Raw genomic sequence first — 13,021 nt, forward strand, 5'->3', positions numbered from 1 at the left:
TCTTGGGAAATTTAATATAATAGAGATTTGTAATAATTTGTAGTTTGTATAATCTTACCTCCTTGGATCTCTCCTGTCTCTAAAGTCTCTAAAGAAACAGCAGTCAATAAACTTATGGTGTAGTAATCAACAACAGAAGATATAGTACACATAGCATGTGTGCGTAGTAGGACCCCACATATTCACAACCTCGTCAATTTGTGAATGTTATGTGGTCAACACAAGGGTGTAACCACTTTTACCCATCTCAGGGTTGTCCCCAGGGACCCATTTATTATAGGCTCGGTGAACCCCAAAGCTGATCCATGCAGGGAGATAGCTGGAAAAATCCACACCGGAAATCACCCATCCTGGGGGTCAAACCTGGGTGCATGGCAGTCAGATATCCTACTAACTTGGCTCTCACATACATGTATACATGAACAGCACAGATCTGAAAACAGAATGTTTCACAATCTTCTTGCTTGCATCATTGAGGAATGAAAAATTCACATTATTTCATAACCATTCTTGGATAAATGGCACTCCTGAATAAGCAGGTAGTGAAAATATGAAGTAATCAGTTGCAAGCCCTCACATATATATTCAGTGACATGCATGTATGTACTTAAATATAATCCAAGACATCAGTTCTTCAAATTGCAGTCCCAACATTATTATTTATTTATTATCAGTGTTCAGAATCCCCTCACCATAGCCATGCAATCTAAAGTGCCAGGCAGTGTAACAACTTTCTCCTTGGATTGCTAGCAGTGTATGGGGCTGATGGTCACCCACCATGGTGATGAAATTCGGGAGCTACAAATGAGTAGCGAATGCAACCCAGTCACAGAAACCTACAACAATGATTGAGGATTTGTGGTGCTAACCACACACCATCCCGTAAATGGGTGGATGATTATGCTGAGGCATGTGGGAGTGAGGCCAGCAGTTGTTAGGTAGGATCACAGATATAAAGCACTGTTATTAATACTAGGATTACGTGACTGTAACCTGCTATGTAAACAACTGGAATCATTGTAGATTAGGCACACACAGGAGATATACTATGTAGAAATTTTCAGTGAAAAATGCAGGCTCGACCAGTACTCGAACCCAGGTCTCTGGCATACCGTGCCATTGCTCTATCCACTGAGCAATTTCATGTTTTAAAATAAAATAAATTTTCTGCCTTGGTCAGCATATTTAGTTTTTCATAATCATGGAAACAAAAAATATAAAAAAGGAAAGTTAAAAACTGTACTTACGTATGTGAGTATATTGTTCCTACTGTAGAACGACGTTTCAGAGATTGACTATCTCCTTCTTCAGGTTCATAAAAAAACTAGGTACTTGGCATAGTACAAGGGGAAACGAGAAAATTAAGGGGAGGGGAAACACTCATGGAGAATTGACCTTCATGTGGATCAGGATGCACAGTTGGGTAGGAATGGCCGAACCTGCAAGTTGCATTGTTTTTCAAGCAAGTTTTTTAGATTTTTAACTTTTTTAAACTTTTTTACCTGTGAATAGGTCTATTGTACAAGTTTTTTTAGGGAACGACATGCTTTTTACGTACTTCTAATAACAAAAACATAATATTTTAAATGTATCCAAACCAACCCTTAACCACAATCCTCATATTACATTTTTGACGCAGTGCTATGCCAAGTACCTAGTTTTTTTATGAACCTGAAGGAGATAGTCAATCTCTGAAACGTCGTTCTACAGTAGGAACAATATACTCACATACGTAAGTACAGTTTTTAACTTTCCTTTTTTATATTTTGGATTTGTGAGTAACACGCGACTAACCTACAAAATGTCATGGAAACAAGGCTTAATGGTGTTATAATTGGACATTTTCCAAGGCTCATGAGGAAAATTAACAACTGGAAGGACTTGAAGAGGAAAGAAATACACAAAGAGGAACAAGAGAAGTTTCAGAGAAAATGTTTGGAGAGAGGCACAGCACCTAAAGGATTAAAAATAAGTAAAAAGGGAGTGGTTTGCAACACCAGGAGATGAAAGATATTGGTTCAGAAAATGGAAAAAGAACTGATATGGAATGAAATAAGGGCAAGAAGGAAGGAGATAGAAATAATAAAGGAGGACCTGACAAGAACTGAAAAATGTATTGAAGATGGGCTCACCATTTTTACAAGAGAATATACATTTTACGAAATGAAAAGGTGGCAGGAGAAGTTTAGAGAGAAAATAAAAATAAAGTTGAAGAAGAAACGAGAGGGACTAGGATGGAAACAAGAAAGAAGAGAAGAGGAGGACACCAGAAGAAGAGTTGTAGTAATAGGGAATGTAGACCTATCAAAAGAAGCGGAAGCTTTTTTAAAGTTAGGAAGAGGTTTCAAAGTTAAAGAAAGAAATGTACACTATGAAGAAGTCATATATGACATTAAAGAAGCAGTGCTCCATATAAAAGAAGAACCAGATAGAGACAAGATTAGAAGAAGAACAGCAGCCATACTGAAGAAAGAAATGGAAAAGCAGGGAAAAGTAGATAATTTGAGTCAAAAAGAAAGGGAAGGCATGAAGAAAATGAAGACAGTAAATGATGTGGTAGTAGAGCAGGCAGATAAAGGAGAAGCCATTGTGGTGATGGAAAGAGAATGGTACGAGAGGAAGTATGAAGACCTAACAGAGAACGGATATGAGGAGATTTGTGGAACAGAAGAAGAACAAACTATAAGAGAAAGGGTCATACAAGACTGTAGGAGGAGAGGATTCAAGAAATGTATAAAGGAGACAGGAAGACTGTATAGATTGAAAGGCTTTCCAAAGATACAGAAAGAGGAGATAAAGTTGAGACCAGTAATGGACTAAAGAAACAATATTTTGGAACCCTTGGAAAAGAAATTAAAGAAAGTTATTGAAGTGTTAGTAACACAGCAAGAAAGCAGAGCAGTGAGGAACAGTAAACAAGTGGTGGGCCTCATAAAAGGACTTAAGTTGAATGAGATGAAGACCACAATGTTTAGCTTAGATGTAAAAAGTATGTTCCCAAGCATCAAGAGGGGGCATGTTTTGGACATTCTTACAAAGAGAATGGGACAAGAAACTATAGGAGAATAGGATAGTGAAAGTGTAGTGAAGGTGCTGGAAACCATTTGGAATAACGGTTACAGTAAAATGGGGGATAAAATAATGTTAATGAGCGAAGGACTGAATATGCTCTAGCCTAAGCCCAGCATTGGCTGAATTGGTTATGAATGAATGGGAAAAGAAAGTGGTAGAAAAAGGAGGTGACAAAATAATTCTGTTTTGCAGATATGTGGACGATTGTTTTGGCATATGGAAGGGAACGAAGAGGCAGCTCGACATATTTGCCAAAGAAATAGAAGAAGAAGACAAGATAAGCTACCTAGATATATTGATTAAAAGGAAGAGAGGACAAGAAATTGAAACCGCTTGGCATCAGAAGAAGTGTGCAGCAGGGGTATTCTGCCACAAAAGAAGTGATGTAAGTGAGGTGACAAAAATAAATTTTATAAAGAATATGGAGGACAGAATCAAGAAAATATGCATGAAAGAATGTGAAAAAGAAGGCAAAATAAATAGCCTATGGAAACAGCTGGAAAAGAATGGCTATGAGAAGGAGGATAGACTGGACATAAACAGAAGAAGGAAGAAAAGTGGCGGGGGAGAAGAGGAAGGGGAAGAGAAAGAAAAAGAGAGGTGGTTTGGAATAAGGAGTATGGGGAAGACCAGAGAAAAGATATGCAAAGTGCTTAGGAAAGCAGGCATTAAAACTTACAGGAAGGGAGGGAGAAGCATCTTAAGAACAGCGAAGAATGCAAACAAGAAAAAGGAAAACATAGAAGAGGAAGAGAAAGGGATTATCTATGAAGTGAAATGTAAAGAATGTCAGAGTGTGTACATAGGAGAAACAAAAAAGAGGCTAAAAGACAGATTGAAACAACATAGGGATGATGTACGACTTAAAAGAGAGAAAAATGTGATATTTAAACACACGAGAGAAACCGGACATGACATAGAGTGGGATGAGGCTAAGCAGATAGGAAGGGAGAAGAGAGTACTAGTAAGAAAATAGAAGGAGACCAAGGAAATAGAGAAGCAGGGAGAAGAAGACACAATGAACTGGAATGGCAGACTGAAGATAAAGAAAGAATGGAAGAAGGTGTTAGAAAGAGTGGAAAGGACAAGAGTGAAAGAGGAGAAAAGAAGGAGGAGGAATGAAGAAAGAAAGGATAAGAAAAAGAACGTGAGATAAAGAGTACAACCACTTTCCAGATGAAAGGAAATGTTTTTCCAAATCGCCTGTCAGGTGAAAGTACAGTTGACAAAGGAAGGCCACCTGCTGGAATGTTCTAGAGAGAAAACAACTTTCTAATAATCTTGTGTCTGGAGGGGAGTGATTTCCGTGTGTGTGTGTGTGTGTGTGTGTGTGTGTGTGTGGGTGTGTGTGGGTGTGTGTGTGTGTGTGTGTGTGTGTGTGTGTGTGTGTGTGTGTGTGTGTGTTTATATATAATTGCAGTGGAATAATATATTGCACAAATAGGGCAAACTGAACAATATTCTATTGTTACAATTTTCAAACCTCAGTATTGGTTTGAATGAGGAAAAGTATAGACATTGGGATTGAATTAATTCAAAATGATACCGGGTCTGCCCTATTGGCAGCATATTTGAATGTCAACTGTGACTATCACTATGGTTTCTCTAGGAAGAGAAATGGGACAGTGGTGATTTAGAAGGGCACATTTTAGAGTTAGTTTCTTGAGTAATGGGAGAAATTAAATTGTATTATATCAATCTGCTGAAAGAGGCTTATTGGTGTATGAAACTATTGGTATAATGGCCAATAATGTTATCAGTCCAAAACAATGATAAATAGTCAATAATGTCATGCACCATTCTACCATTTTGTTATTAGAGTAATGATATCAAAGTTCAAATAAATAAGAATATCGCTAATAACTTATTTACTGTGTATCAGGATCCTGAAAATGCTAATTAAATATTTCTAACATCTTAAATTTGGTTTAAATAGTGAACAAATTGATGCTTTACGATGATCTGTAAGCAGTGCTCGAAGTGAAGGGGTATGTGAGGAGATGATATCCCCCGCTAGCATGCTTGCAAAGCATGCCCCCAGTTGTCTCATTGTCACCATGTTAAACCTTAGGAGCATTCCCTCAGCTAACTCCAAGGCTTGACAAAACAACCCCCCCCCCCCCAGCTAATATTTTCCACTTCAAGCACTCTCTGTAAGTGTTCTAGATCTCACTGACAAATTCAAATTGTGTAGGAGGAATATATGTACACATCCAATAAGAGTTAATATTTTATAAAATCAAATGATTGTTAAATGGAATAAAATTTCTTCTTACAGAATTTTAATAGACACACATGAACATCTGTGGAAAAACTTGAGAACTTTTGATTATCTGAAAGTGCTTAGACATTTCCATCCTGCACTTAGGACAGACATATTGTATGCGTTAAATGGGAGGTTTTTGGCCAAGGTATGGAAATCTTTAATTTACTAATTATATTTTTGGATCCACAATTTTTATGCTTAAGGAGCAGTACATTTAGATGCAGTTAACAAGAAGAGAGAGTTACTTGAATTTTTATATTTGTGTAAGAAAATAATATGGAAATCATTTACTTCAATTGATATTTCTAAAATTTAAACTTTATTTTGTGAGAAAATGGCTATGGATTGTTACACAAAATTACATAACTTCGAATGGTTGTGTACAGTAAAGTGAGTTGCATAGAACTTGTTACGCTGTTTTCACAAAACTTGGAATGTCATAACAGTCATAATTATTCACTATATTTGCTTTCATTTGTTTTTGAGGATATCCTGGTTGGCATAGTGTTAACGTTATTGCCTTGTAATCAAGGGATCCCAGGTTCAATACCTAGTGGAGACACGTAGTGTTTCAGATGCCACTTTAAACTGTAGCTCCAGTCCCGATTAGCCTAACTGTGTATAAAGTACACTGAAAACAAATTCTCAAAAAAAGTAATTAATTTTTGTACTTGTACATTGGTTTTCTGCCACTTTTAGCTAATTACAATGATAAGGATGAGTAACAATTAGAAGTGATGAAGGGACACTCACAAAATACCAATGCCCAGACCAAGACTTGAATCTGGGAACTTTGGTGGCATATTTGCTTTTGAAACTACACAATAAATCAACGAGTAAATAATCCAAAGTCTCCAATTTGTATTAAAACCAGCATGATAAATTATACCTTTCAAACTGCATAAATAACAAAGTTCATTATACTGATTAAACATAACAGCTAATTTATAATTTCAATACTCCATGATATTCAAATTTGTAAGAACTACTAACATCTCAAATTTCAGCTTTCTATTTTGCAATATTCCACTTATTGCCCAAACATGTTATTGATTTAGAACTTCAATACTTGGTTATATTCAAATTTACGTGAGGTATTTACAATTTCAACACCTTGTTGTGTTAGAATTAGGATTATCTAACTAACTCTCTAGCCTACCAGTACTACAAATTTCTATTTTCAAGATTAAAAGGAGAGATATGGTAAGTCACAAACTCTGGAAAAATATATCTAATTTTGAAATATTGTATTCATTATACAGTTCTTAAATCCTAGATTTCCTACACGATTTTCAAATTCAGTTCATTATCCAAATCTTGAATTCTACACAATTATCAAATCTAGTATTCATTACTCAAATTTTGAATTAGATTCATTGTCTGAATCCTGGATTTTTTTATTTTACATAAGTCTATATGGCCTTCTTAATTAAATCTTCACATATCCAGAGTTTCTTGACACAAGTTTAAAGCACACATCTGGCTATCATATCTGAGGTTCCCCATGATTTATTATAGTGAATGAATATAAAATAAATCATAAAGCTGTTGTAGAAAAAATAACTAAAAAGTCCCTAAGTTTGAATTTGGAAAGAAAAGGTAAGAATTAGTGTTTTCATTTTATATCATCAGTAACCCTCTCTGTAGACCTGAGATTAATGGGTGTGACTCTGAATATTTCTAAAGCAATGTAGGTGTTGCAATGATCCCCTACTGATTTCCCCAGTTATTAACTTTCTTCTGGACTGGCGTTTGCAGATTACGCTAGGTTTTACCATTACGCCAAAAGCAGGGTGCTAAGTGCCAACGAAGATCAAACTGTGCTTGGTTTACCATTTTGCTGGGGTTGGCATCACCGATGGAGGAAACTCTTGCTGGTTCCTCGGCCCTCGCCGATCTTTGTAACCTCCCCCTCCCCCTCTCTCTCACCGTCCCTTCCACTCCTCACCCATCTGTCTGTAGGATGACCGCCGATGTTCCTTAGCGAATGGTAGCAAAGTCTGTGGCCATCATCTTTGGGCTGCAGCTGGAGCGACCAAAAGCAGTCAACTCTTGACAGTAGCTAGGTAACCTAGGCAATTGTACGTACATTGCACTCATAATTTTATAATGCATTAAACTCCTAAAAAGTAGAGAACTGGAAATAAGCACAAATGATCTGTAGGAAGTTCCACAGTTCCTACATGGAGGAATCGCCCCAGCCCTGGGCTATGGAGACCATGGGGAAGCGAATGCTAATGAAAAAATAGTTCAAGTTTCACCACCAGGTTGAAATTTGGTGCTGAAGTAACAACAATCGGTAATTTGAGTTTATATCTGTACAGCAGTGTTCAATATGTACCCTGTCAATGTGAATAACCCTTTGGAAGCATAAGACAGTGTGATCAATGGTCACCATGCACCAGATATCAGCATCACATTTGCACCAGGTGCTGAAAATTTGAACTTTTTATTTTCATAAGCACTCTCATCCCCATGATCTCCACAGCCTCTATACCAAGTTTCATGGCAATCTGTGGTCACTCGGTACAGTGAAACCTTGATTTTATGTAGAGTAAATCTTCAGATGCAGGAAAATGTAAAATCCAGAAAAATTATGTAACATTTTGCTTTTTTGGGACCATCAATATTGAATGTATAATGTAGGAAACTATAAAATCTGGAAATTCAATCAAAAAAGCAAGCAGTTCCACTGTGAAACATTTTCTATTATCGTTTGAGCTAAGATTTGTTTGTTCATATTATACCATCTAACCTACATTATCTTTTTTCAGATGTCAGTTTTTGCAAATCAGGACATTGCTTTGTATGAAAAAATATCTTTGATTCTCACTCACGTATCGTTCATCAGAGAATCTGAAATCATTAAAGTGAATGATGTTCATGCTTACATGTACATAGTGAAAAAAGGCAAGGTGTCTGTTCGTGATGTGGAAGGAAACCTATTGGAAACTTTGTGTAGAGGAGAGTAAGTATATTAATTTATTAATAGTGAAACATTAGGACCATTCCCTATGTTGAGATATAAACAATATACAGGGTTTCCCAAAAGTCCTTTCCACATTTAAATTCACTGTAACTTTGTAATGAACAGAGATATTACAGTGAAATAAAGTTTGTATTTCACAGCAGTCCTTTAAATTTTACATGGCAACACTCAGGCGTGCCCATCCCCCTCAGACTGTGGATGCATCCCCCCCAAAGTCATTCATCACAACCCCCTTCCCCTACACACACACACACAAATATTGTTTGGATAAAAACACAGTAATTAAATTTTCGAAATTCGTAAGCTTTACACTAGAAATAAATTTGGGTGGACAAGGTTGGCATACACAATATTTTTATATATCTAAATATACATAATATCTGTCCATCTCGGTGAATTGGGGAGGGGGGCAGAAAGTGCCTTGCACCTATGCTTTACACAATGAAAACTGACAGTATTTTACAATTATCCAGTCAATCGTAGCTTAGGAACACTGACAAGAAACAAATCATGCCTGAAATCATTAAACACTAAAACTGAAGTCCGCATGTTGGAAGTTCCGAGCCAACTTGAAACTACGACAAAGAAAACATGAGACGTTGTTTACCACTGGCTGAGATGCCAACAATCGAAAAGCACATGACATTCGAAACCTTTCATTGAAGTTGAAATTGAGAGACTAAAAAAGGAAAAAGCACGGCTCACTTTCATATTTGCTACAGGAAATAGTGTTCTTGTGGATGTTGTTAAATCATGAAGTAGATGCTGAACATCTAATAACCATAACTAAAAAAAATATAAAGTCAATCAAATGAAACGACCCACCCCCCCAATTTTTGTGTGAAGATATGGTAGCTAAACTATAAAATGTTGTCCCCCCAAAAATTCCCATGATGGAAGTGCATCATGAATTCCCCCCGTGGGCACCCCTAGCAACACTGATTGTCTGTCATCCTCATCTCCACACCTCCAACTGGGCACCATTCACGTTGATGCATTCCTGCAATCTCGTCCTGAATCCAAAATGCCCACGATGACTACAGATATCTTTCTTTAAGATCATCCAGATCTCTTTGCTTTTACTCATACACTTTCGTCTTGACATATCCCCACAGCCTAAAGTCACATAGCACCTGGTCTGTCGACCTTGTTGGCCATTATGTGGGCCCTCTGCGGTCAATCCACCCGAATCCTGAATTGACACCGTCCTTGTAATCACCTGATCGCTTGTAGTAGCGTGATCCTCTCAATGTGCAGCATTGCCAGGTAAAACTTTATAGACTGCTGTGCAGTACAGACCTTATTTCACTGAAATATCTATGTTCCTTCCAAAGTTATAGTGAGTTTAAATGTGGGAAGGACTTTGGAAAAACCCTATTACATTTTCTCTTTCAGTATGTTTGGTAACTTGGGTAATGCTGATATGATCCGTTCAACTGTGAATGTCACCATCAGAGGGCATGCCTCAATATTGAAGATGAAGACAGTGAAGCTGTACAAAATACTTGAAAAATATCCAGTTGCTGCAAAAAACCTTGAGATTTTGGCTATTGATAACATAGTAAGTGTTAGTTGTTTATCGAGGCAATACTTTTCAAGTAGTTATAGCAAAGTTTGAGTGAATCATTCCCTCCAGTTCCACCGAAATAGTTGTACATGGCTGTACATCAGAGATTTTCAGTTAAAGGTAAAAAAAACATAAAGTGTTCCCCTGTGCTTAGCACCACGCCATGAAGGCATATAGGGGGTGTGGGGGTAACACCCCACACTTTCTTGATCCGGTCGTGAGTGGGGGTGATGTGATCAGCACCATGCCCCTGGCCGCCATTACCCCCCAGGTTTCCCCAGGTACCCATGTTATTCGATGCTGGGTGGGTGCCAGGGCCGCTTCCAACGTTAGAAAAGTTCCCGGATTTGAATCGGCCGGGGATCGAACCCAGGACCTTCAGCATGGTAGTCAGACATGTTACTGACTGAGCCACTGTGGCCAACAGAGATTTTCAGTTAATGAAAATAAATACTTTAACGATCACATTAAGTGTTGATAGTATAATTTAGGTATGGAAGAGATTAGTCAATATTAACATACGAGGGCTATTTTTTTTAACCTCCGATAGGGCATGAAATCAAAATCAACATAATCACCAAGAAGATTCAGACATTTATCGTACCAATGCACCAGCTTTCCAATACCCTCTGCAAAAAAAGGTGCAGCCTGTCTGTTGAGCCAGGTCTGCACGGTGTCCCGAAGCTCCTCATTGCTGTGGAAGCGCCATCATCCCAACCACTTCTTCATCGCTGGAAAAAGGTGGAAGTCACTTGGTGCCAGGTCTGGAAAGTAGGGAGGGTGATCACTTTCCAGTGGAATTGTTGAAGAAGGTCTTGGGTTGATGCAGCAACATGTGGTCGGGCATTGAAATTTTCTGCATCATTCGCAAACCATTCCATCACTCAGAAAGTTTACACCGTACCATATCATGCTGCAGGCATGAGTCGAAACCAGGATCCCGGGCATCATAAATTAATAAGCTAATCACATCAAAAAAAGGGAAGCATTGGGCAATAGCTTTTTAAAAGCAAATCACGCCAGCGACCTTCAGTGAAGTTGTAAAGGTTCGCTGCTATTGCACTAAGGCCGGCAGAATATGAAAATCAGTAAATCAGCGTTATGTTCAGAAATCACCGTTGGCAAGGGATGCACTCGAGTCAACGGAATTAAAGATCGAATGTTTAAATTTCACATAAATAGCTTGAGAGAATATTTCTCGCACCAGTTGTCATTAGAAATCTATCACGTGAACAGTTATTGTCTTCAAGCTATGAGTTGATTATCGACCGATACATAAAGAGTTACCGCAGGGAGCGGGACGCGATCAAAGTTTTATTTCAGGGACTGTGTCATCAGTCGTCATATCTGGATCTACCAATTCTACGAGATCTTCAAGCTACAGGAAACCAGAGGTAAAACGAACGTTCCTTTATCCCCCATTCTTAAGTTCTCATAACCCTGCCAGACCAGTCAACCATCGAAGTGTTTAATTCTAAAGTTTAAGTCTTGTTCTTATTTCACAGGGGCAAGTCCCTTTGCATGTTATGAGAGGTTCATCATTTATCTGGGGTGTCATCCCTTTACCCTTTGTGTACCACTTGCTTAGCCAAGCGAGTCGCCACAGGCAATCGTAGCCTGTACTAAAGATCTCCCATATTTAGACTTTGTATGGTACACACATCTCATATGACGGTGAATTTTCGCTGCATTGTGCTCCTCTGCCTGTTGAAATCGTATCACACTATGCACATCGCACTTGGTGGGAGAGTTGATTGTAGTAGACATCTCTATGTTCCCGTCGCTCAGCTTCAACTGAAGCATTGGCCTTGGCAGTGATGGTGGTAGTGGTGCATTAGTTTGTCAGTAAAATTGCTGATAATATAATTCATCCAATACAGAAGGTTGTTTGGGATCTCTGGTGACGATTTTGAAAGCCGCTGGCGGCACTGTTATCAACGTCAGTCCATCCAAACGGTGCATGCTAAGTCACGTCAGTACCGAGAACACGTGTGCAGAGTGTTGTGCCATTTACCTACAACAATGCCGAAGAAAATTGAACCATACTGGGAGGGCTACATAACAGCCCTTTCCGATGCTAAATATAGCTATTCGGCAATCAAAGGAATGTGCAAGAAGCGTAATTTTGTGATATCGAAGAACGGGATCGGTGTGTGGTATTGATCAAAAAAGGCAAATGCTGACTGGGCCTAATTCCACAGGGGAAGAAACAGGCAAATCCACAAGCAGCTACGAGTCGTATACCGGACATAGTGAGAAAAGTGAAGGCCCTCGTGTAAGGTGGTAACCCTGCCCCCCAAAGGAGTATCGCACATAAGTTGGGAATGTCTGTGTCAACAGTGAACACCATAATCAAGAAGGACCTGCAAATAGAAATGCGGCATACGCGGCGAGTTCACAAGCTGTTGCCTCGTCACATTGCGGAACGTCGCACGAACGCTAGAAAGCTCTATGAGACCTATCTCGCAGGGGAGAGATGGAAAAATGTGTTGACATTAGACGAAGCATATGTCTACCTTAGTGACTGTCACAAACCCCATGCGATTTACTATCGCCTTCGCGACAAAAACAATTATCAAACATTGTATCGAGAATGCCAGGAAAGTTTTCCACGGCGTTTCATGATCATCGCTGGATACTGCTATAATGGCAAGCTAGCAATTCGCCGTGTAGCTAATAATGTGAAGGTGAACTCCACGTACTATCAGGATGAGGTTTTAACATCCATTTATGACATAGATATCCCGGCACTGTATGGGGGGGGGGGGCGAAAACCAGGTCTGGGTGCACCAAGATAAAGCATCCAGCCATACCTCCCATTCGACTCGTCTGTTCTTACAGCGAATGGAGGTGGAAACTGGCATCCGTGCAAATCCTTACAGCGATATTCTGGTCAAGGCGCTAGATGGGTCACTCATGGACTTCTGTGCATTTGGACTCCTAAAACGGGCCTTAGGAAAGAGACGTCAATGCACTCTCAATGGCCTCTGGAAAGCCTGTCAGTAGGAGTGGGAAAAGTTGGACATGATAACTCTTCGGAAAAGTCTGTTGCAATGGAAATTACATTGTCGGGCTATAGTGCGGAATGCTGGTTTTCCAATTGAGTATGATCGTTGGTGGCGACATG

General features: G+C 39.0%; 1 protein-coding gene across 2 annotated transcripts in view; it reads left to right on the plus strand.

Annotated features, from left to right (window-relative positions):
* Nucleotides 1–13,021, plus strand: part of LOC145988427 (cyclic nucleotide-gated channel alpha-3-like) — a 205,920-nt gene that overhangs the window by 131,863 nt on the left and 61,036 nt on the right. For both annotated transcript variants that reach the window (XM_083123318.1, XM_083123319.1), the window contains exons 11-13: nucleotides 5,351–5,483; nucleotides 8,113–8,306; nucleotides 9,723–9,888. In XM_083123318.1, coding sequence (XP_082979444.1) covers nucleotides 5,351–5,483; nucleotides 8,113–8,306; nucleotides 9,723–9,888 — 493 coding nt within the window. The remainder of the gene's footprint in view (nucleotides 1–5,350; nucleotides 5,484–8,112; nucleotides 8,307–9,722; nucleotides 9,889–13,021) is intronic.

Source organism: Lepisma saccharinum, chromosome 5, assembly GCF_977018435.1.
Source record: "Lepisma saccharinum chromosome 5, izLepSacc3.1, whole genome shotgun sequence".
Lineage (NCBI taxonomy): Eukaryota > Metazoa > Arthropoda > Insecta > Zygentoma > Lepismatidae > Lepisma > Lepisma saccharinum.